General features: G+C 35.3%; 1 protein-coding gene across 5 annotated transcripts in view; it reads right to left on the reverse strand.

The window, feature by feature from the left end:
• The window catches only part of TAB2 (TGF-beta activated kinase 1 (MAP3K7) binding protein 2), a 66943-nt gene that overhangs the window by 22436 nt on the left and 17729 nt on the right, over positions 1–26778 (reverse strand). For 2 of the 5 annotated variants that reach the window (XM_079781090.1, XM_079781086.1), the window contains exons 2-3: positions 18202–18350; positions 5226–5416 (exon numbers count right to left, since the gene is read on the reverse strand). The exons of 1 other annotated variant lie outside the window; for it this stretch is intronic. In XM_079781090.1, coding sequence (XP_079637216.1) covers positions 5226–5327 — 102 coding nt within the window. In that variant the 5' untranslated portion in view covers positions 5328–5416; positions 18202–18350. Of the gene's footprint in view, positions 1–5225; positions 5417–12201; positions 12290–18201; positions 18351–26778 lie in introns of all 5 variants that reach the window. 2 more of the 5 variants (XM_079781087.1, XM_079781088.1) reach the window with 2 other exon arrangements.

Below are 26778 nucleotides of genomic sequence, written 5' to 3' on the forward strand. Positions count from 1 at the left end.
GAAGGGTGTCCCGGATCAGGGTGGGGGTTCCCTTGGGGCGTGGGACGGCCTGAGTGAGGGGCCTGTGGTGGTTTGCAGGCCAGCCACGCCCCCTGGCGACCCAAGCGGAGGCCCTGGTATCTGGAATTTATTTACCTTCTACAATTGAAACTTTGTAGCCTGGAGCGGAGCCAAGCCTCCTGCTCGCTCCGTGGCCGGCAGCCATTTCTGTTGGAATTTATGTATCTTCTATAATTGAAACTTTGTAGCCTGGAGTGGAGGCCTGGGCTGGCCAGGGTGTGCGGAAAGCTTTGCTTCTTCCATTGCCAGGGGCAACCCTAGCCTCCCGCTCTTTCCAGCTCCGTGGCTGCCGCCATTTCTGTTTGGATTTGTTTACCTTCTATAATTGAAACTTTGTAGCCTTGAGTGGAGGTTTAGGCTGGCAAGGGCAGGTGGAAAGCTTGGCTTCCTCCATTGCCTGGGAGACCCAAGCCTCCCTCCTGCTCTATGTGGCTGTAGCCATCTTGGTTGGGTTTATTTGCATACTTGCTCTGATTGGCTGGTGGGCGTGGCTTGTGGGTGTAGCAGAGTGATGGATAATTTGCATATTACTCTTTTATTAGGATGAACTCATGCAAATAAAATTACAACCTAATTAAAAATACAATTTAAGTGCTCAACATTCAACTTAAGCATATACTACTGTATGATTAAATATTTTACACCTTTAAGTGCTATACAAATCCTTTTAAAATGGCCTTTCAAAAAATTTGTAGTATTTAAAGAAATAAAAAAACAACCCCCAAACACATATATAAATGAAATGTCAGCTCCAGATAGCCTCCAGAGTAACTGAGTTCATTATCTGTCTTTAGGTAGCACCATAGGAAAATCCACTCCAGAGAAGTAAGAAACAAAACAAAAAACCAACCAGATTTTTTCTAAAGAATCCTCAGAAGAGACTAATCACTATTCATAAATTATCCATAAACACATTTATTAAACACCCACAATACGCACAGAACCCTGTCTGAGATTGTAGAAGACTCAATGACATACAAAACCCAATTTTTCCCTAGAAGAGTTTGCAGCTAGATTAGAGAGACAAACCAAGCATGGGCTTTTGAAAAGGTAACATTAAAATGTTGAGTATCTGCCAAATAATAAGTGGTACTGAAGTTCAATGGAGAGTAAATATTGTAGGTTACTGTAGAATATGTAGGCATGGTTAGTTTTTGCACAGAAGAGGCAGGATAAATAAATAATTTCTCTGTACTGAAGAGTAATGAATTGATACCCTAGCAACCTCCAAAGGTGACTAAGATTTTTTTGTATCATTATAAACGCCTGTATCTTTAACATTCTGATGTGTGTAACGGATTGTGGTCATTATATCCTATTTCTAGGCTAGCAGGAATAACTTCAAGTTGCTTCCTATGTACACTGACATGAACCCAGTAGTTTTCAAAGCTCCCATGCTTTCCGACATGACAAGATGTTCAGATCACCTTGTACACTCCATATCTTAGACCTGGAATCAACTATTTCTCAAATAAGCCCTTAACTACTTCTACAGTGTAGAGGATTCCTTTTAAGTGTATCAAAACATGTGGGATGAGTTTTTTAAAGGTTGAGCATCATTAGTTTTTGTATACTAGTACATACAAATCTGCAATCTCTTCAAAGCTAAGAAAGTGAACCAAGCCATCTGAATCACAATTCCAGTTCCTCTTTCATTCTTCCCCAAGCTTCTTGTACAGACATGGAGATTATAGATAGTAATCAAAGTATACATTATGATCACCCTTCTCAAACTCTTATTCATTCACTCCTTAAACCAGTATCTACTGAGCACCCATTAGGCAAGTAGAAAGGAATACAATCACTACTCTTAAAGAACTCACAGTCCAGTGGAGAAGTTTAATATGTACACAAATATAATACAGAATTGTAGGTGTTTTAACAGAAATATGGATAAAGACTACAGGTGAAGGTCATCTAAGAAGGCATCAACTAAGGATATGCTATTCAAATACTAAGTTTTATAAAAAAAGAATGAACAATACTTAATGCATTACTTTTAAAATAACAATTTTAAACTTACAGGTTCAATCATATTAAGAGAATTAGTGAAAAACTCAGTTAAAAAAAATCAAAGTACCAACTATGCTATATTTTCAAACTGTTCTAAGATTTATCACTAAACATCAATCAATTGTAAAGATATGAACTATACCTACTGATAATATAGCTATCTTAGAGACTCCAGAGCACAAGGAAGTGATGTGAGTAGTTCCAGAAACAGGGATCTGAGCAGTAAATAAAGCCCAGAAGAGAACAGCAAATAGAGCCTTATGTTCTCCTAAGAAGCATAATGTTTAAGAAGAAAAGTACCAGTGGGGCATGATCCTGTAACTACTCATTTCTTATATTTTGTATACTACGTGTGTTTTTTTCCATCTAGAAAAGTTCTAAACCAGTACATTATAAGGAGGATCTCTTCAGAGAAAGGACAGATACCAACACAATTGAGAAAGGGAGAGCAGCTCCCAAAGAAAGGCTGTCACTAAGTAAGATTTATACTACATTTAGATGTAGCTTAATTTACCTTTACAATTTAAAATTATTTCTCCAAATTTGGGAAGACTTACACCCTAGTTGTATCCCCGAGTTGCTCTCCCTATTTCTTTCTTGTTAAATTTCTTGTTACATCAGCTAAACAGTACATTACTGGATGCCCAGAATGATTAATAACTGAATATAAAAGAGTATATGGTGTGCCTCATGGGTAACTGGCAAGAAACAAAACAGAGTTCAGAGTTCATGTTGTAGGAAGGTTTGATTTGTAAAATCAGATTAACACAGGGAAGGTGATATCTGACTTGTTTCCTCTTGTCCACTTTTGGTAACAGTCCTTTTATTAATTTGTGTTTTTCACTCTACCAGCATTTCTTCATGCAAACATGGGCAAATATATAAACATGTATATATTTATTCCCCCTGCTCTCATCTATATATACAGATCTGTTTTGTTTTCTTAGCTTAATACACCCTCCTGAAGATCATACTGTAAGAGTAATACAGTTCTTTATTTTTTGAAAATATTTTAAATAGAATGTCAACTGTAATTGAATATTAAAAACATAAAAACAGCAAATATTTTAAATAATTCTACAACAGGTTCTATGCTTTAGTCCCAGTTAAGGTACTGCAAAATCTCTATAGCTGTGCTATTGGGAAAGTGTTCTAAACAGTTCTTTCAATATTAACTCTCAAAATGTTATTGAAGAACCTATAGTATTTTTCTTTGACTCATGGAACATTCTCAGCATAGTCTTATTTTATCACAAAGTTCTATTTGAAAAGTTAGGAAGAGGTACCTGGGTTCTAGGGGAGACACCTTCTCCCACTATCTCTGCTCCTCCTCACACTTTCTTTAATCTCTGACTCCATTCTTATTACGCCTCCTCCTAGTTGCTTTACCTGTATTATATTTAATACTCTGTGAAGTTTTTTTATTCCCATTGTACAGTTGAGAAAAATAAGGATCCAGAGAAGTTAAATACTCCTAGTAACTGTCAAAACTTGAACTCAAACCTGTTTATCACCAAAATATATGCTATTTATTGTTTTTAAATTTTGTTTTTACTTATTTCCTCACAGCTTTGCTGACATATTAACAAATAAAAATTGTATATATTCAGGTTGTACAATATGATTTTTTAAAGATATACAATGCAATGATTTCATGTATTTATATATTGTGAAAGTACCACAATCAATTTAATTAACACATCCACCACTTCAGAGAGTTAACTTTTGTGTGTGTGTGGTGAGAACACGAAAGATCTACTTTGGGCATTACAGTATTAAAACATTTTCAACACTATATTATTTAAAGAGCTAGGCATATTCGGAGAATTCCAATCAAGGATGACTACAGCATAAGGTGTGAGGAGGAAAGACTGGGCTAGAGATCAGGCTGCAGAAGGCGGCAAATTCCAGATCACAGACCTAGTTATTCCCCAGTCAAGATATGAACTTTATTCTGAAGGTATGAAGAACAATAACAAGGTTTAAACAGGTAAATATATGTTAAAATCAGCATTTAGAAAGACACTTTGTCAAAAGTGAAGAAGACGGATGGGAGATATCAAACAAGGTTAGAATTGGCACACACCAATTACATGTACAAATAAAAGGTAAGAAGGGTGGCCCGGCTGGTTGGGGCTCAGTGGTTGAGCATCAACCTATGAACCAGGAGGTCGTAGTTCGATTCCCAGTCAGGGTACATGCCTGGGTTTTGGGCTCAATCCCCAGTGTGGGGGGTGCAGGAGGCAGCTGATCAATGATTCTCTCATCATTGATATTCCTCTCTCTCTCTCTCTCTCTCTTCCTCCCTCCCTGAAATCAATAAAAATATTTTTTAAAAAAGGTAATAAGGGTGTGAACAAAATGAAGTTACTTAATGTCAAATACAAATACAGAGTCTTTAAAATTTTCATACAAATTGAAACTTTAAAAATAATTTGTCAAGAGTAAATATGTTTAAATCCAAATTACTCTTTTTTTAGCTCTATTTGAACAAACTGAAAAATAGTTTTGACAGATTTCCAGTTTAATCAAATGAGAAGGCACAGTATCACTGAATATTTAGAATTATGGATTTCTGAAATTGTGCATACTAATAAAAATATAAAAATTTATTAGCTGTTTAGTGATATTAATTAGAAAACTTAGATTAATTTAAAAATATAAAGATAAACTTTTTTCTCTAGAATTGGGTTGTTAGGGTTTGTCAAGTCAATTCCTTCATTTTTACAGATAACAAAACTCAAGTACAAAGAAGGCATAGTACTTGCCAAATATGCATGGGGTGCCTATTTAGGATTAGAACCCAAGAGTCTTGACTCCTATTTAATGATTTTTCTCACTTTCACATGAAGACCTGGTAAAATAGGAGGGGGAAAAGTAAAGCAAGCTCATAGTAAATATAAACCATATACCAATGCCTACTGGGATCTCATTTCATCCTCACATCTACTTTACAAGGTAGGTATTGTCCATCTTACAGATGGGATACAGAGACTAAATAACTTGTTAAAGGCCACATGACTATCAGACACCAAAGCTCATCTCTTTTCATCATAGCACATTAATGCCAACAAGAAGATAAGAGTTTTCTTCCAACGTTTAACAAAATACCAGGTTTGTATTAATAAATTCAGAAATCATTGAACACTGACCTGTAACATGCACCTGGATACAACAACTTCAGGTACTTCAGGGAATTTTTGTCGCAGGTCATGTAAAACCTGAAAGTCAATTTGGTGGCTTCCTTGGGCCATTCGTATATTGCCCGATCAGGACTACTTATACAGTAGGCAGTTCTAGGCCTTAGTGGAAATAGTACTCATCTCTTCTGTCCAAGCATTTTCTGTGAAAGAAAGAAAGAAAATTTTAATGAGAACTGATTATAGAATGAATATTGTTGTGGATTTTAAATTTCAATACAAAAGGGTATTGTGCTCTAGTACCTAACATTTAATATAAATTATAAAAATATTTAGTCCTATAATGCTTTCCACATAAGTTATACTGTCTTTTCAGTTTTCAACTCCTGATGGCAAGCAGCTGTTCCCATAGGTATTTAAATAAGAAATTATTGTCCAGGTAGTCTTCCCTCATTCTTTTAAAAGGGGAAAGTGACTAACTTTACTGATATTTTTTTTAATGATTAAAGGATGGCCTGAGGAGAGTAATTCTCATTTACTCTACATAAAATTAAGAACCTGAAAAACTTTGGTTCTACAAATAACTTTGCATGCTTTGTTTAAAAATTACCTATAATCCAATACATTTGATATTTTCTGTTAATTTTCAGATAGACTTAATCCTTAAGTGTGTAATCAATTCATTCTCAGGGGCATAGTAGCACTTTATTCTGTGTTTCCATTAAATCAGTATTTAAAAAATATTAACGCTTGGCCTTAACTCCAGAGATTCTGATTTAATTGGATGGGGAGGAGCCTGTGCATATAAATTTTTTGAAGTTCCTCAAGTGATTCTAATGTGTGGCCAAAGATGAGAACTGTCTACCTTATTTTTATTCCTAATGTAAACCATGTTGATTCTTATTTAAGCCTCTTTGGGATATAAATAGTATATAAGTATATTAAACTAAGATATCATATTAAAATATTTAAAATCATGGCATTTGCTTAATAATTAAAATACATTTCATTTTAGGATAAATTTAACAAAAAGTCTCTTTAAAACAAATTTCTTATCTGTAGTATTTCTTTTAACCTCATTAACATAACCTTAAGAAAATACAGGTCTGTAAACTCCATAAATATAGAAATTAGGTCTCTTTGATTCATTATTGTAAATCTAGCACTTTGTAGGCAGTTTTCAGCATAACAGTAGATATTAAACTATTTTTTAGTAAATTTAGTTACGACAGAATTTCTGAGTCCTCAACAGAATAGAGAGCATGCACAGTACAGCCTTTCAGATTTTTATTATCATTTGATTAAATTTTACTTTATGTGACTAGCTTTGTTACATATTAGGTGAAAGCACTGTCAAACCAAGTTATTTGCAATATAGATTTCCAAAATCTATTTCTATGTAAGACACATACACACACAATTTCAGCACTGAAAGTAAGTGTTTCTACAAAAGGGCTGCAGGAGGAAAGTACTGAAAATTAGTAAACGATATTTAAAAATAATTTAAGGGGTGCTGCTCATCTTGAGAAAGCTACCCTTGACTTTACTCTGCCCCTTCCCTCTTCTGGACTAAAACTCCTGGAAAGGGTTGTTTATACTTAACCATCTTCATTTCCTTCCTCCTAATCTCTTATAAATCTACCCCAATCAGGCTTTCATAGCTTTTCCTACTGAAACTATACTTACCAAAACTATCAACAGACCTGCGGATTTTCAAACTAAAGGTCAGTCCTCAGTCTTCATCTTACAGACCTCTCCTCAGTCACTCCCTCATTCTTTAAACAATTTCTTGACTTCTAAGATTTATACTCTTCTGGTTTTCGTCCTACCCACTGGCAGCTCCTTCTCAGTTTTTTCAGATTCTCTTCCTTTTCTTGACATCTAAATGTTGGTGGGCTAGGGAGTTCAGGTCTAGGGTTTCTTTTCAACTATACCTACACTTCTCTTCAAGGTAATCTCATTCAAACACACTGCTTTAAACAGAGGCTTTGCAAATTTGTATCTCCAACTCCACAGGAGCTCTCGCCCTGGAGTCCCAGACTAATATGGCCCGCTGCCTGCCTGACATATCTCCTTCTGTATATCCAAAATCCTTTTGTGTCCAAAATCAATTTCTTAATTTCCTCCCATCCAAACCAGTCCTTTCCCAGTCTTTTTCATCTCAGCAAATAGTATCATCATTCATATAGTTGTTCCTTCTCTAACATCCCATATCTAATCCATCATCAAATCATGTTAGATATATCTACAAAAAATAAAAAATAAATTCTGAATCTGAATTTCCCCATCTCTGTTACTGCTTTTGTCCAAGCCACCATCATAATTCACCTAGATTGAAAGCCTCTACTCTTGTTCTACATGCACCCCCCTACTCTATTGAGGGGTGTGACTTTGTAAAAATTAAGTCAATCATTCTCCCATGCTCAAAATTCTGCAACACACAACTCCTGGCTAACTACCACCCCTCAAACTTCATCTCCTACCATTCTCCTTGTTCCCTCAGTTCTGAACTGAGCCTTTGGTTCTTTGATTTCTCAAAGAAGCCAATCTCATTCCTCCCTTAGGCCTTTGGACTGGCTGTTCCTTGCGCCTGGAATACTTCCCCTCGGATTGCTTGCATGGCTCCTTCTCTTACCTCATGAAGATCTCTAACCAAATGTCACTTCCTCAGAAACAGCTTCCCTGACCCATCTATCTAAAATAATGCCACACTTGTCTACCAACCCATCACATTCTTACACCCATTTTCTTCATAGCATTTATCGATACATGACATATACTTATTATCTATCTAGGTTATCTCTAAAATGTTAGTTCCACAGGATTAAGAACTTTGAAGCTTACTGCTATCTCCCCAGGATTTAGGTCAAAGAAGCAACATTTTGATGAAATGAAAGTTTTACTGTTTGATTTCTTCAAATTATTTTGTTTCAAGACATTTCTAATGATCTAGATATTTGCTGCTCCCAGAAGTAAGTATCTAGAGGGAGAAGCTTATCCAGAGGGCGAAGCAGATACATTTTCAATCTAATTCAGCACCATTTTATTATTTAAAAGAGGATAAATAAAAAATAAATTTCAACTTATTTCATTATTAAAACATATACAGAAAGCTCTGAAATTCTTTAAAAAACTATCACACTTGCTTTTCTCTTACAGACTATCAAGTACACAAATGAAGAAACTGTTCAAATGCACAAATGTATTTGGGGGTTCCACTTCCTGTAATGGCTAAGTAGCTCCTACTAGACCAACTCTCTCACCAAGAACAACTATAAACAACAGACAAAGTATAAAAAGCAACTACTTAAAGGCAGAAAGCAGAAACAGCAATGGGGTGGTGGTAGTGGTGGTGCTAGGGATGGGGAGAAGGGAGTCAGTACTTAGGAGAGAGTACAGCATGGGGTGACTTTCCATTTTTTAAAATAGCTTATAGTCAGAAAGCTGGCCCCAGTTGGTTTGGGTAGATAAATCCTAGACAGAAAACCTGCAATCTTACTCACTTACTGAAACAAAGGACAGACTTTGACATAACCACAACAGCTGAAAACTACTGAGTAAATCACAGAAAGAACAGAAGCACCAAATTCTACATATTCTATCTACACACATCTCTGATCCCCAAACTACACATATGTGAGTGATTCCAAGCAGCCAGGCTAAGGCTAAAATAACAAAACTGAGATTTCAGTCTATAGTTTGAGTTCAGCCAAGTTAACTAAAACAGACATGCAAGCAAGCAAACAAACAAAACAACCAACCAAATATCAATACTAATTGGAGGAACACAATAGAATTCACAGTCTTTACTATGTGTCATTCATAATGCCCTTGCTCTCCAGGCCACAGAAACCCATGGATTAAATACACGTTCATATTTAGATAACTATTTTAACTTGCCCACTATTTCATCTTTCGTCTGTCTCCTTCTGCTACCAGATCTGATGCCTGCCATCTCAGTTTATCTTGCTATCAATTTTTTACTCCTTTTTTCACATCATTCAAAAACAGAAATTGAAAGGTGGTATGGTACATTATGAAAAATTGTAGAGAACAGAGCAAGAGAAAGGTAGGGCCCAAATCATGAAGTGCTTTATAGGTCATTAAAATTTGGAGGTTTTACTTTCAGAGTAATGGGAAGCCACTTGAAGGATTTAAGCTCAGAAGTAGGAAAAGTGACATGATCGAGAAATTACGTATATATGGAGAATCGCTGGCTATAACATAGAGAAAAGGGCAAAAGAATATGTGAGAAGACCAGTTAGAAAACTGTAGTCTAACCAGGAAATGTAACAGCTTGTAACTGCAGAGAAACCAATGGAGACTGAGTAGAGGGAAAAACTTAAAAAGATATTTAGGAAGGAAATTGTTTTGTTCTTTAGATTCCTCATATGAGTGAGATCGTGTGATACTTGTCTTTCTCTGACTGGCTTATTTCGCTTAGCATAATACTTTCCAGGTCCCTCCGTGCTGTCTCAAAGGGTAAGAGAGCCTTCTTTTTTACTGCTGCATAGTATTTCAGGGTGTGAATGCACCACAGTTTTTTTTTTAATCTACTCATCTACTGATGGGCACTTGGGACGTAACCTCTGGAGATAATTTTTTTTCTGTGAATATTGGAATCTTGAGTTACACAGGACCTAGGAAATCTTGTAAAAGTAAGTAATGTGATAGGTTAGAGAAAAGCCTTGTTGCCCAGTAGACTCCTTGCTAGACTTCCTCTTTCACACATCTGTCCAATTTTACCTCTTAAAACCAACTCTTGGCAACAAATTCTTTATACTAACATTGGTTTCAAAGTGGAGAAAGTAACTTATTCACTGCTGTATCCTAAATATTTAGTGTATGGCAACTAGAAGATGCTTAGTAAATATTTGTTGCAAGGAATCTCTAAATATGCATAAAAACACATATATATTTTAAAGACTACTATAAAAAGTAGTAGTCTCTCCAAACGAAAGTGTTTTCCTTACACTCAACTATAAGTCAGTGCTGCTATAACACCTTGCTTTGAAACTGCATATTTGTTCCAATATAATTGATATATTAGGGAATAATTTGAGCATTAAGTAAATTTTTGCTGTGATTTTGTCTGTGAGAAATACTAGATGGATGCAGAAAATCATATTCACCTGAAACAAGTTAATACACAAAATGTAAATATGAACACACCTCAAACATGTTAGTTCCCTCACTCACTATATCTGTATGCAGTCGGTCACACCCATCCACATTTTGTTACAACTTTCCTTCTGATTTCAGAAAACCCTCCTTTAACCACTTCACAATAATAAGCTGCCATACTTATGTTCACTTCCGTAAGCAAATTCAGGCTTTTTCAAAGCAAAGAACAATATTTATTTGTATAAATGCTGTATAAGTATTTATATATTTCTTAACCGCTTAACATTTATACTACCATGCTTTTTTAAGGTTCCTATCTTTTTTTAATGTTCACTTAATGAAGTTTTTGAGTGTTGTACCCCAAATTTATTTTTTCCATAAACCCTGTTTGTGTTTTTGGTACAATTTGCAAAGCATGGTGATTTTTAGAAATAAATACCTATGTCAAGTGTTAACAGAACTACTGCAAAGCCCCTCTGACCCCAACAACTATTAACACTAACTTCCTCAGGATGTCTAATGGGAAGGCAGAATGTTTCAACTTATCTTTGGTTGTCAATATGATATTAACAGTTTCTTATCACTAATTATAATGTGTCTCTTCTGTGGACTACCTGACATTATCACACTGCAGTTGAGTTACTCTTTAAAGACTATGATAGAAAGAAGCAATAATATGCAATAAAAATAGCAGGATGATGCTATAATTTTTTAAATAAAAGTTAAAGCAAGTTTTGAAACCTTTTGGCCTGAAGGAAGATTTTAGGATTTAGGCAGAAAAATAATTATATTACCTGCCTAATTACATATACAATTTTAAGCACCTTTTACATTATTGATGTATTATGTAAATATGTCATCAAGTGCCAGTTAGGTAATAATTGATGCACTTCACATTTTTTTCCCTTTTAATGTTTTATTACATAACACATATAAATTACAACCACACAATATAATTCTCATTCACGATGATGGTTTGAATCATAAAATTTCAAGTATGAAATGTACTGTTTATTTCACAGGGAAAGTAAGCAATACAACCAGTCTTCTTGTCTATTTTTGTGATTCAGTGCTTTAAGAGGTAAATTTAAATTACATAGCACATTCAGAGAATGCCTCATCCCCCGACGACAAGGGGGGTCAATGAGGTGTTATAGTACATAAGAATTAAGACTCAAATTGCCTACAAGCCATGAACAGTTGTATTCCTCGCATGATGAGTGTGCACTTCACATTTTTTAACTTTAAAATAATTTACAAATGTCATTAAACATGAAAAATTTCAAAATTATTTTTAATAGCAAATTAGTAGAATTATATTTCTTGGAACATGATGTTACAAATTTACGAGGGCAAAGCAAAATTCCCCTCCCCCAAATCTACAATATCAAGCTATTTTTCTACATGTTCAAGTATAAGAATTATAGCTATGTAATAAAAAATCTAAAATTCAAATACTAACACCATTCAAGATTAAAAACAAGATAAATATAATGTCTTTAGCATAAAACAGATGTTATATTCAATCATTTTACATAGTTAACCAGTTATTTGCAAAAATAAAATAACAGTAACATACCAAAATCAATCATCTGAATGCTACTTAATTTAGGTTATCTATTATGTTTAGAGTTTTTTAATAAGCTAGAAGGGAACAATGAATTATGTTACCAAACAATAGATTTCTCAACTTTATAATCCTATACTAATTTACTTTCTAAAGAAAAATAATAAACATTAACAGATGAAGTAACATACTGATCTACACTACCTCTTCTTAAAAATAAAGCTTCCCAATTTTCTCTTTTAATACACTGCCTCAAGTCTATGAATGTTGACCATTTCTTATGGCTAAAAGGCTTACCAGTAATACGTTCTTCTAAAAGGAATGTGCAATTCAGCCACACTTGGCAATTTATGTACTGTGGTTTTGTGGTGAGTGCTACCATTTTCTAAGGATCAAAAAAAGTGCAATAAATCTAAGACAGAATGGTTATAATTCATCAAAACATATTATATAACGACTTTTTGTGTATTTTCCAACTCATCTCTCATTATTTTCCAATACATTAGGGCTTTAAGATAAAAACAGAGTTACTGTTAGTGCCCCTCTTTTTACTTAATTTTTGGATAATCCATCCTGTACATAAATATAATCTTTAAGAAAAAGATAATATAAATATGTGATATGACAATAAGATCCTATTTATTAGTAAAAGGGGGAAAAAGGAAGAAGAAAATGAAAGCACTTGAAAGAACCAATTTCCATGTCACATTAACCATAAACATTTGTAATGAACCAGTGAACTTAATGACATGTGGTAATTACAACAATTTGGTTAAAATATTAATCTAAAATGGCACCTTAGTATGAAGATTAAGAGAACGTTATGAGAACGTTCACCAACTGATCCCCATGCAGTTTCAATCCTTCCTTGGCTCTGTTTTTCCTATTCTCATATCACCTTGCCCAGCTTCTTTCTAATGTAATGGCTCTCAGTTGACTTTTCCCCAGAATGAACTGACAGCCAGATGCTAGGTATGTGTTATGGCTCTGGGTTAACACTGGGAGTGTGATGACTAAGTTCACGAGTGAGACATAATGTTATTATTGATGTCTTAAAACTTTTCATAACTAACCAAAAGTTAAACTGGCAAATTTAAATTATACACATACAATGGATTGGTAATCTGACAACTATGGTAAATCATGAGACCTCTAAGCCTGCTAACAAAGATAAAATCTATGTGCAAAGGAAAAGATTTAAACCAGATTTCATCACTATAATAGCACTCAGAATCTTAAAAAGAGAATTCAACATGAGCAAAGTTAAAACTAATAAAACAATATTGAACTGAATCAAGTCTCTAAAATACAATATGTACAATGCAATAATTTTCTTAAGTATTTGCCAGTCTTTCAAATCCAACACTTCATTGTAGAGTTGGCTATTCGTCTTATTATGGCTATAGTAAATGAATTTTTTGTTATATTGTCAAGAATCATCTCAGAACTGTATAGAAACTCCTATCTCAGCAGATTTATTATATATCATAAAAAATGTTTCATATTTTTCCAAATAATTATAGGTACCCTTAGACGATATTCAATTAATAATATTTTTAATTATATAACTAAATAAAAAAGAAATCAGAATTTCATCCTATAATATTTATCCATAAATATAGAAAGACTTCCCTAATGAAATATGAACTCTGAACTGTAAAATGTATGCAAGTGATAATTTAATTAGCATCTTTATGAAATAACATTTTATAATTTTTTTAATATATTTTATATGTATCGTCTGTGTGTGTGTGTGTGTGTGTGTGTGTGTATATATATATATATCTTACTTAATAAACCTGTTGAGTGCCTATAACTTAATACTATAATTGGTGCTAAAATATTAAAATTAATAAAAGCACAGTTGCCTATGTTCAACAAATTTTAGAAGGAAAAGACAAACATCAAAGACATGTAATAACTGAGTAGTTACAGATATAATGTGCAGTACGCAAGGGAAAAGGAGGGATCAGTTAATTCTGATATAAAAGGAGGATTTAGGAAAGGATTCATTACAGAATGTGACAGCTAAGCTGGACCTTGGAAGATGAAAATGTTTACTAGGTGGATAGGTGAGAGGAAAAGAATACTTCAGACATAAATAGTTGCCTGGGGAAAGACTTCAAGGAGTAAAATAGCATGGAAAGTTTGGGGAAAGGTAAGTAGCTGGCTAATGATGAAGTGCAGGGACTGAGACTAACAAGGAGAAAGTGGGATGAAAGATGAGGCTGAAGAAGAGGGGTAAGCAGGGTTACATTATAGAGGAGATCTATATTGCCCTCCTTTGCACCATGCATGCTACATCCCATAAGTCAGCAAAACAGCATGCTTCTCACTTTCTTGATTCAGATAATTTATCTCTGAAGTTCCAGGCCCTGCCTGGTTCTGTGACTTTCTACCAAGTCCCAGAGGTGGGCATACATTCATTCAGCAATATTCACTCTGTGCCACGTAGAGATGTATAAACTGCAATGAAGTCAAGAGAAAGAAATGCCTAAACTCAGGAATTAAGGACAGGCAGGAGAAACTTCACAAAGAATGTAGTGCTTGAGCTTAGCCATGAAAAATAAATAAAAGTCTTGCAGGATAGCATTGGTGACTGTATTGGGGGAAAGCCATGATAGAACATGATAAATTTGAGGAATTATGGCTATAATGCAGCTGGGAAGTGAAATGAAGATGAAAAGGTGGGAAATTTTCAGTGAAAAATATACAGATTTCAGATAATGTAAAATATACATATAAGAAAATTCTACTAGTCTGAAACTTTCTCATAGATATGACCCACTTTTTAGTTCACCATTTCTGGGATCCATTCCACAAACATTGCCTACTATATACCACGCAATGTGCTCTTATTACGCAAAAATGAATAAAATAGTCCATGCTTTTGAGAACATTATAATCTAGATTTCAGATTTATACTGGACTTCTCACAGCACATCTGTTATGTCATTTTATCCTCCCCACATATGAAGCAAAGAAGACAATTGTCATACCATGGTTTTTTAAACTGAAGAGAATCATGGAGAGACATATTAACAGATATATTTAGTTTCAACGGAGTCAGTAGCAGATCAACTGTGGTGTCACTACTCACTGTTACTACAATCAGTTGTGAGATGGGTTGAATGAAATTAGTTGCTAGTATGTACCAGAGTTCTACCTCTTTATCTATATAAATTAAAGCATCTAATCTAGAGACAAACACAGGCATTCAAAGAGGAGCATACAAGGATGACCACCTCAGTGTGTATTAACAACCTGAATGTTCAGTGAGGAATGATTAAGTAAATCATTGTATAGCAATACTAAGGAATACCATGCAACTGTTTTAAAAAGTGGAGTAAGACATCCAGATAATTATATGGGAAGATTTGTAAGACATTACCAAATGAAAAAAAGATGCAAAACCCATGTACTATAGATAGTGTGCTTTTTTTAAAAAAAAAAGATACAAAAAAGAGATAAATTTTAAACAGATATTTTTATATGTATGTATAGGAAGGGTTCTAAAAGGATATCACTAATTATTTGGAAGAGGGAGCTGGATAAAGGGACTCATGATAGAAGATGGTCCAAGGAGGTTTAGTCATCTCTGCTATGTTTTCATTTTTTATAAGACTATATATGCATGTATTGTTTGTATAATTAGTCATAAACAATTGAGATAATTAGAGCAGAATATTTTCCTTATAAAATTATTTCCTATATATTTTCACATAACTTGTATTCTGATACATGGGTAGGAGAGTAATAGTAGGATGGAATGAGTTACTTGAAAGTACCTGTACTTAGCCAACTATATGTAATTTCAAATACTTAAAGGACTATGTTATCTATGTTGAAACTGTTACTAATATAGTTGTTAACAGCTGCAACAATTATCAATTTTCAGGATGCTTGACAGATGAGATCTAAAGTTATGTTTTAATTAAATTAATTTAATTTATTCAAGACTACCTCTATGTTTAGTCTTGTACCTTATAATCAATCCACTGGATAAAAAAAATAAAAAAGGCGTGGTCTAGCTCTCTCTTTTTTTACGCTAAGGCTAACTCCACATAAACTAATATGCAGCCCTCAAACTAAGTAATAGGGGTGGGGAACATCCAGTCCTGCAAAATCATTTGGTCTGACCCTGCCAAGGCATTAGGGGTGAGTTAATTAAATGTTTGACCAAATATAAAAAGGCTAATTTTTAAGTTGATAATTTTATATAGCCCGCGAATGATGTTATAAATATCCAAATGGCCCTTGGCAGAAAAAAGGTCCCCCACCCCTTGTTTAAATGTTTAAAAGAAAGAGGTAAGGGGTAGTAAAAAATAAGTTTATTGTTACTATCTTAAGAATCTCCCAATAAATGCAACACTCTTATAGGAATTTATCACACATAAATGTGGACAAGAACAATTTTCTGAGCTTATAATCACTAGTCCTGTGCTAAATGATTAACAAGTATTATTTCTCACAACATTCCTGTAGGAAGGATTAAATGAGAAATTGCACATATAACTCTTCATACACAATCCCTGACATATAATAATAAATGTTGCCCTTTATTAGGTATTACTACTGCCTAATCTTTATCAAGCAACCCTTGCTCTGCCACATTCAGTTTTTCAAAAGATTCATGGATTTCAATACACCAGGGCTAAAATGTCTTCAATAGATTCCATTATCTACTGAATGAAATCCAACTCCTTCACTTGACTTTTGAAAGCATGTATAGCATAGCTCCATCTCCCATCATATCATCCTGTATCCCACTGTTCTCTAGGCACACTGGATTGCTCACAATTTCTAGATCATATTACTTACTTTCATTTCCATAAATTAGAAATACTCTTTCCAGTCTCCCTGAAGAATTCTATCTATCCTTCAAGGCTCAGTAGAAACATTACCTTTCCTAAAAAATTGATTCTCTCTGGTACTTTCAAGTACATTGTTTGTACCTCTATTATGATACTTTAAAAAAAATTACTTGTCTGTAAACTCACTGAAAGTAAAGTTTATTCATTTTGACATCTTTACTGTGTCTAGCACAGTGCTTTAAACACAACTTGCATTTAATAATATAGATTTTTTACCATTACTGATAGCCCCAGTGATAACTAATAAGACTTGAAATTCAATGCAGTTCCCTCTACAATTTCTCCTTTAATTCATTTAACAGTGGTAATGCTCCTATAATTCTAGTAGTAGCTCCCTTTCCAGTCCTAATTCAACAGTCAGATTAAATTTTTTCCAAAACAAATATTACCAAACCAATAATGTGGAACATAACCAGTGACCTAATGCTGACAAGATTGGCTAACATTAAATTCATTATACATTAACAACGGAGGAATATAAAGAAAGCACAAGCTAGAATATTAGTATCATCTCTTAAGATAACAATTGGAATATATAGTAAAAATTCCTCTGTTCAATATTGGTAATCTCTAACCTATCTGAATTGAACTTTAAAATCAAAAGATATGTATGGTTATCTTTTTTAGTAAATAAAATCACCTTTTATGGATTCTGTTTCTAAATCTGTACAAATTGGTAAAAGCAATAAAGGTCCTTAAAAGCTAACTGACCTCAACCCTCAAACTATTCATAAGTTTTCTCTTGGTTAAAATCTAAGGCGGCAGGAAACCTCAGTTTTAATTTTGTTGCTAAAATTCCAACTACTTTCTAGTCTGGTTTCTTTTGAGCACTCAAAAAAAATATAGCAAATATTAGTTATATACTTACATTTAAAATAATTAAATTCTTCAGGTAACAGTTCTATATAATACATTATTTGGTTGTATCCAGAAATCTTACTTATGACTTCCAATTACCGAAGAATATATTTACCCTTTACGTGAAGACATTTGTAGTATAGAATGGTTGAGAAACTCAGGATGGAGAACTAGTTTCATTTACTTAATTCCCTATATTACTTGTACTATATGTGAACCTCTGAAGGGAAGACAGTTCTATTGTGGTTATTGTTTACTTTTTAATGAAGACCAGATTACTTTTTGTACATTTACAGGGCTTTACTCAATAGGATTTCAAATTTATTTTTCTTAAATTGTTTCTGGATTAGTTTGCTACCACTAGCAAACAGTTCAATTAGAAATATTCAGGCAAAAGGTATGTTAAGGTCAATACTAGCTGCAAGTTACCTAAATGTTAGGGAGGCTACTATATTTTAAAGCAAGATGACCACAAATTTTGAAAATAAAGTTTTGGTTATTATAGATTTCATTGTAAGGCAGTTACATAGGCTAAGCTTGACTGGTGCCGTTGACTTTAGCATACCTGGAAATAGAAAAATTCAAATTGTAGCTGTTCTTGGTTGGCTCACTGCCATTTTTGCAGCTTACAAATTTTTAATTAAGTAACTGCAGTGAGCTCATCTCTACTGGATACTTCTTTTCCAGGGCAGGTCCAGGAACGGGGTCTGGAGCCTTGAAAGCAGAAGAGAAACTAGAGTAAACTGGAGGTAGGCAGAACAGGAAACGTGACCAGATAACATTATGAGATCTAACAGCAGTGAGGTAGTTCCCAATGTCTCTCACAAAATATTTCAAAGTGGAAAGAGGGTCTCTTAAATTTTAAGTTATCAGAAGATGCTATTTACATTAGCTGTCATTATTTTTATCTTCCCAGCTCTATTCTGGACTCCCGATTCTAGAAATTGAAATAGTAGCTTTTATGAAATCTCTAGTGGCTTTTAGCAATAGACTGTCCAACATCAGACCACAGAGTATAACAGAAAGAGAAAAACAATAAACCCAATTTCAGTGGTAAAACTTTCCAAAGTCCTCATTTTCAGGTCATTTTGTTTTTCTCTTTTGCTTGCTATTTTATTTACAATGGTCTTCTAACTGTTCCCCTAATTTCCTAAAATAAATTCTCAGAGATTTCTTTAAAAAATGCTTTCGATACATCCAAACAGTGAATTTAATTCCAAGTTCTAATAAAAAACAAACAAACTTGGTAATTCTTAAAGAGGGAGGCAAAGAATAGCTCATAAGATGTGATTCTGCACCACATTGGAAATTCTTTTTTTCCATTACCAAAATAGATTCAATGATTTAAAAATTTTTTTGTTAGGTCCATATTAAAACAACAACAACCATACAACTACAAAGGTTACAGAAATGGTAGGATATTAAAAGTGGGAGACTGGTGTACTAATTAGATCACTAAGGCCTGCAAACAATGTCCTTATACTTGGCAGGCTAGCACCCTAAGGAGTTTCTCCAAGAAACCAATCCCACAGCAGTCAACATAAATTGAATTCTCTGCTGCTGCCAAATGATGGCTGCTTGTGAGAATTGTAACAGGACCAAAAAAAAAAAAAAAAGTGAAGACAAGGATTCAAATAACTTTGCATTCTTGGTAACTAGCAATACAATAAAGCAAAATAGCATAAAAGTAGTTTTTAAGAAAAATGCAAATTTTCCATCACTGTGATGGCATATTGTTAATAATAATAAAAAAAAAGTCTGGAAGGGATAGATTTAGCCTTGGACTAAAATTCTCTGCAGAAGATTTCTTTCTCTGAAATGGGGCACCACTGCTCACCTCACTGGATTGCCATGAGAATTAGCTAAAGTCTATAAAGCACCTAAAAACTTAGCATATATTAGGTATTCAATACATTTTTTGTTCTAAACATGGGTATACTTAAGTGTTCATTTTCATAAATGCTAAAGCAACAGCTGTGTAACAAGCTTTAGTTTTAAATCATCTGCATCACATCCTAAGAGATATAACTCATTTTTCATTATTGCTTGCAGAACTACAAGGTAAATGTGTGAGAGAGTTCAATTCTGAGAGTTAATGATGAATAAAAATATAAGAATTTACATCTCGGATATAAAGAGAATTAGTGGCAAACAAAAAGACATGTAATTCTTCTCCAAGTAAAGTAGAAAATACTTTTGTCAATAGCCCTCCTTAAGGTTACACAGTGCTTTTTAAAAAACAAAAGTATCAATAAATGATACAATTTAGGACTTTAAGTCAGAAAATGCCTTAAGGGCAAAGAAAACCTTTACATTTGTGCAATAATTTTTCTCTTACTGATAGAACAGTGGGTTCCACACAAAATTATTATTTACCAAATAAGGCTCAAAGATCAGATTACACCTTTCCTGGCATTACTAAGCAATAGAGCAAGTATCTCAGCCACAGGAATAAAAAAAACACAAACCCTTAAAGTCATTCTAAATGTATTTACTGCTGCAACTTTATTTCAATGTAGTTTTTCTTTATATATTTTTACTGATTTCAGAGATGAAGGAAGAGGGAGGGAGGGAGGGAGGGAGGGAGGGGGAGAGAGAGAGAGAGAGAGAGAGAGAGAGAGAAAGAAACATCAATGTTGAGAGAGAACCACTGATTGGCTGCCTCCTACAAGTCCCACACTGGGGATCTAGCTGCAAGAGAGAGAGAGAGAGAGAGAGAGAGAGAGAGAGAGAGAGAGAGAGAGAGAGAGAGAGAGAGAGAGAGAGAGAGAAACATCAATGTTGAGAGAGAACCACTGATTGGCTGCCTCCTACAAGTCCCACACTGGGGATCTAGCTGCAACCCAGGCCTGTGCCCTGACCACCCGCTGGGCTCAAAGTAGTTTTTAGAAGTTAACTTGAAAAGTGTCTTATTCAAAATAGACTGCAATTTACTTAGAGATAAGATTAAATAATCTCTGCATTCCCCAGAAGGCAAAAAAAAGTATTTTAATAATGAGAATCCTCATTAACCCATATGGATAGACTTTCAGTTTAAAGGACATAAAAGCAACAACAAAAATAAACACACAAAAAACCCCACTTTAGATTAACTAGGTTTCATACTGAAATCTCATTACTCACAGTAATATTTCAGTTGATTCTCTTGGCTTTTCCACACATACAATGTCACTTATAAATAATGAATTTGCCTCCTTCTTTTCAAATAATTACACCTATTTTGTTTGTTTGTTTCTGTCTAATTACATTGGCCAGCATTCCCAAGACAATGTTACGTAATACTAATGCTGGCCACACTTTTTTTGATTCATGGCTTTTTAAAAGGAATTTTGTACTTCACTAAATAATAAAATAGGAATTCTAGTTTTTTTACCATAAAAAATGCTGACTTCTGGTCTGAGATATATAAAATCTTAAGTACATTAATTTATTCTTGTTTCACTAAGGATTCTTATCAGAAGTAAATGTTCATTTCTCCCCCTTTTTGGTTCCTTAGTCATTCCCCCCCTCTCACCTACTAATATGATTTAATTTGATTTATCCTGATAACCCTATGGTGAATCCAATTACAGTATTATTCTGCTAATGTAATGCTAGATTCCATTTGATAGTTTTATTAAGCATTGTTTTTTGCAACAACTTTTGTGAGATTGGTGTATAGTCTTTTGGGCTCATATTTTATCATGTTATGTGCTGTCTTTGTAAAAAGAACTGGGAAGCTGACCCTTTTGCCTTCTCTGTTCTAATATAGTTATCTGGTGCTTGATGTTTTAAGGAATTCAACAGTATAACCTCCTCCTGGGTCTGGTGCTTTTTTCGTGGGAGAAATCTCCTACTAACTAGTAAGACTAGCGATTTTTATTTGTGGTTCCAGATCCTATCTCTTTCATATTTTCTTGATGAAACCAACCCCTTTCTTTTCAATCTCTCCTTTCAACCTATGAACATGTTTAAGTCTTCACCATCTTACACATACATCCATGTAAACACTCATATCACAAAAATTTTCTTTACCAGTTATGTCCTGTTTAGCAAGTATTTATTCACAAAGCTATTTATTGACATTGCTATTTTCAAGGCACTGAGGAAACAGAGAGTGAGCTGCAGTTCCTGTCCTCTACCTACTTCTAATCCAGTAAGAAACACAAATATGAATACAAAACCTGCAAAAGCAATGTAAGGAATGAATATGCTATGCCAGTCCATGTATTTCTTACCATTCATACCATGCCAAACTTATCTACTGAATACTTATACTTTGGCTTCAACTTGTTTTAATCTGCCTTCAAGTTTCTTCCCTTGATATTAGTTTTATTCAAATCACCAAATCCAACCTCTTAAGGATCCTCCACATTTTTTCAATAACTTAGGTTCATAAACATTTTTAAGTCTTATTAGGCACTTCTAATTCACCATTATCATTTGATCCTTATGAAAACTACTGAGAAAGGCTAGGTAGTTATTACTCTCACTTTGCAAGGTTCAGAAAATTAAGTAATTTACTGATTATCAGAACTCCAATAAGCAGCAGAGTTAGGGACAGAAATGCATTCATGGCTTTCTAACTCCAAGTCCAGGGTTCCTTCTTCTATACTTACTAGAGGCCCGGTGCACAAAATTCGAGTATGGGGGGGGTATCCCTCAGCCCAGCCTGCACCCTCTCCAATCTGGGACATCCCTCTCACAATCCAGGACTGCTGGCTCCCAACTGCTCACCTGCCTGCCTTCCTGATTGCCCCTAACCGCTTCTGTCTGCCGGCCTGATCACCCCCTAACCACTCCCCTGCCAGCCTGGTCATCCCTAACTGCCCTCCCCTGCAGGCCTGGTCACCCCTTACTGCCCTCCCCTGCAGGCCTGGTCCCCCCCAACTGCTCTCCCCTGCAGGCCTGGGTCCCCCCCAACTGCCCTTCCCTGCAGGCCTTGTCACCCCCAACTTCCCTCCTCTGCTGGCTTGGTCACCCCTAACTGCCCTCCCCTGCAGGCTTGATCACCCCCAACTGCCCTCCCCTGCCGGCCATCTTTTGTCCACATGGGAGCAGGATCTTTGACCACATGGGGGCAGCCATCTTGTGTGTTGGAGTGATGGTCAATCTGCATATTACTCTTTTATTAGGATAGAGGCCTGGTGCATGGGTGGGGGCCGGCTGGTTTGCCCTGAAGGATGTCCCGGATCAGGGTGGGGGTTCCCTTGGGGCGTGGGGCAGCCTGGGAGAGGGGCCTGTGGTGGTTTGCAGGATGGCCACACACCCCGGTGATGCAAGCTGAGGCCCTGGTATCTGGGGTTTATTTATCTTCTACAATTGAAACTTTGTAGCCTTAAGTGGAGGCCTGGGCTGGCCAGGGCTGCAGACACTTGGCTTCCTTTATCACCGGAGGCAACCCTAGCCTCCCGCTCTTTCCAGCTCCGTGGTGCCATTTCTGTTTGGATTTATATATCTTCTATAATTGAAACTTTGTAGCCTTAAGCGGAGGCCTGGGCTGGCCAGGGTGTGCAGAAAGCTTGGCTTCCTCCATAGCGTCCTCCATCGCTGGGGAAACCCAAGCCTCCCTCCTGCTCTCTGTGGCCGTAGCCATCTTGGTTGCGTTTATTTGCATATTCGCTCCTGATTTGCTGGTGGGCGTGGCTTGTGGGTGTAGCGGAGTGATGGTTAATTTGCATATTACTCTTTTATTAGATAGTATTAATTTGATTGATTGATTACTAACTTGAATGATTAGTTATCATTCTTTTCTTGAAAACTTTTCTGGTCAACACTGTTTTTCTAGTTTCCAAGGATCCTTATTTCTGTGTTTGTTCTTAATGTTTATCAAAAGTATGTATGTGCAAAGTTATGACGCTCATTCTCTACCTTCTTCCTCTGGCATCTCTATCTCATCTACACTTAAGAGCATAATATAAGGAGAATCTCCTTTGAATTAAAGTTTAAGTTTTCTATTTCACTTGATGAAACTTAAATATTCAGAATCATAGAATTCGATACTGAAAGGAGCCTTACAGACTATCTAGTCCAACACCTTTATTTAATAGAAGAAAAACAAAATTCAAATAATACAAATTGGTAGAATTTGAATAAAAGTTTACGACAAAATTTGTCTTTTATTATGTATGAATAACAAAATAAATGCATGCATTTATACACAGTAAATATAAAGCAATTAAACTAATTTTAAGTTTAATTAGTGGACCTTATTTCATATTTGTTAAAGACTTGTCCCTATTTCTAAGAGATTTTATATGACAGTATTAATGTCCTGAGTCCAGTATTAAAAGTAGATTTTTAAAAAAGTCACAGAATAGCAATACAGTTAAAACCTACTCAATTCTATATATTCATGCATTAATTATCTATATTTCAGATTTCCCAAGAACTGGGAATCAAAAAATCACACCACTACCTATGCTCTGGGTTGATATCATGCCCCAATCTACAAGGCAGAAACAGATATCACTAGACTGCTTACTGTAAAGCACTTGGATCAGTGCCTGGTACATACTAAGCATTTAAAACATGTCAGCTACCACTGTTGCTACAAAAATTACTCCTTTTGAATATATTTATGTCATTGTAAATATGGCCATATTAATGATTCAACTATACAGAAAAGAATACTGTTAGTGGACAAGTACCTCAACTTCACTCCTTCAGTCTATTTTCCAGGTGAGCAGAGCCCCAATTCTTAGTTATCTAGGAACACCTTTCTAACCACTCCCAACCTACAAGTCTGAAGGATCTCAAAATTCAGAGCTTATTTTAAAAGGAAATTTTATACATCAGTACATCTGAACTTTTCAGTTCATTTACCCACGATATGAAATACATGAAACATAAAAGGGAAAGTCATGTGAAGCAAGTTAAAACTTAAACTCTTCTAAATTAGCTTCCCTCCTCAACTTCTCATTTTTATAAGACATAGCAATTCTTTTTTTAGCCTGATAACCGAAGTTACCTAAGCTCTTCTCTTGCCTTTCTTTGGCTTTCTCAACTCCTTTAAAGCTCATCCATTTAATAACTATGACTCCTTAAAACACAATTCCTAAGACTCTCCTCACTGGATGCTAGTCAATACAGTCAATCTACAATCACTTCCACAGTACTGAAATCTAAAAAGTACTGAAAAGATTTTTTCATGCAACTTCATGTCAAAACTCATCTGGTAGTGGCAAAAATCTGCTTTGAACTATTAATATGAGATTATTAATAGGCTATATTTGGCCTACTTACTGTGAATATTTCCATGTTTCATGACAGAAATATTAGTGTTTAATTACTGAGTGATGCCTCAGACCTCACTGAGGATATTAAGTAATATATAATACTAGAGGCCCAGTGCACGAAATTCATGCATGGGTAGGATCCCTAGGCCTGACTGGTGATCAGGGCCAATTGGGGCCTTCCAGCTACCGATCCTAGCCTTCCTTCGTTTTGCACTGCCCCCTGGTGGTCAGCGCATGTCATAGTGAGCAATCGAACTCCCAGTCTCCCAGATGAACTCCGAGGGGACAATTTGCATATTAGGCTTTTGTATTATAGAATATACAATATGTTAGCTTTCTAAAACTAAAAATTTTGAATTCTAAAACACAGTTGTCCTCTGGATTTTGGATAAGGTACTGTGGATCTGTGCATTATTATTCCAAGAATCCTAATTTAGGCACCCTATTCCTTTCTGATACTTTCCCTTACACTCCATGCATTTCAGCCCCAGTATTTACCATGAAGTCCTGTAAGTCCTTCTTTCTAAACACCTCTTGGTGTCAAGCCTACTCCACCCCTATTGCTACCACCCTATCCCAATCATCCATCATCTAAATGACCCGACCCACAGCTTACCGCCCTGCCCCCGAGGACTTCCCACTTGACCTATCAAGTACTGTTTAGCAGAATAAGAAATGCCCCTATATAACTGCTTTATATATTTTACTCCTTTGAACAAGAAATTAATAAACTGGAAGAGATACACAATAAGAGGGTAACAAAAGTGATTGTGGGATTATAGACAATTTTTTTTAACCTTGAAATCTTAGCTTATCTATAGTTGTGAACTAAAAAGAGGTCTTCCCTCTTTTTAAAAACTTAATACAATTTAAAAATGTTCTAAATTATAATTTATTTCATAATTAAAACAAATGAAAAGTTAACTAGGCTTCTCCCCTGCTTAGCACTTCAACTAAAACTTATTGACGTGGTTTTCCTAACCATCTCCAATTTGGTTCCACTAGATCTGGTGTCATGGACCCCTAAGCCAGTCTGGAGAAAGCTACATATTTCCGCTCAGAATGGTTTTAAATGCATAATATACAGAATATATGATTACAAAGAAAGATAACTTTAGTGAAATTCAGCAGAAGGTGGTGATATTGACCTTGGGAATAATGGAAAAGAGGCTAGGCAGGAAGAGAGGAGACTTGAAGACCAAGAACTTACTAAAAGGGGGTCAAGAAAGGTTAGATAAAATGCAGAAAAGAATGGGATCAAGAGAGACAAATGAAAAAAGGCTTAACAATAATTATTATATCCTTCAAAAAATAAAAAATGGAACTGCCTTATGACCCAGCAATTCCTCTCTTCCAGAGAGGGAGAGAGAGAGAGAGAAACATTCATGATGAGCGAGAACCACTGATCCGCTGCCTCCTGCATGCCCACACTGGGGATCGAGTCCAAAACCCGGCATGTGCCCTGACCGGGAATCAAAACGTGATTTCCTGGTTTGTAGGTTGATGCTCAACCACTGAGCCATGCCGGCCGGGCTCTGGGCATTTATCTGAAGAAACCCGAAACACTAATTCAAATGAATATGTGCTGATTGCAGTGTTATTTACAATAGCCAAGATTTGGAAGCAGCCCAAGTGTCCATCAGTAGATGAGTGGATAAAACAGCTATGGCACATTTACATAATAAAATACTACTCGGCCGTAAAAGGAATAAAATTTTACCCTTTGTGACAGCATGGATGGACCTGGAGAACGTTATGCTAAGTGAAATAAGCCAGTCAGAGAAAGACAAGTACCATATGATTTCACTCATATGTGGAATCTAATGAACAAACAAGCAAAACAGAAACAGACTCACAGACACAGAGAACAGACAGGGAGCAGCCAGAATGAATCTTTAAAAAGAAAAGTTACCATCAGTTAACAG

This window comes from Cnephaeus nilssonii (assembly GCF_951640355.1).
Source record: "Cnephaeus nilssonii genome assembly, chromosome: 9".
Taxonomy (NCBI): Eukaryota; Metazoa; Chordata; class Mammalia; order Chiroptera; family Vespertilionidae; genus Cnephaeus; species Cnephaeus nilssonii.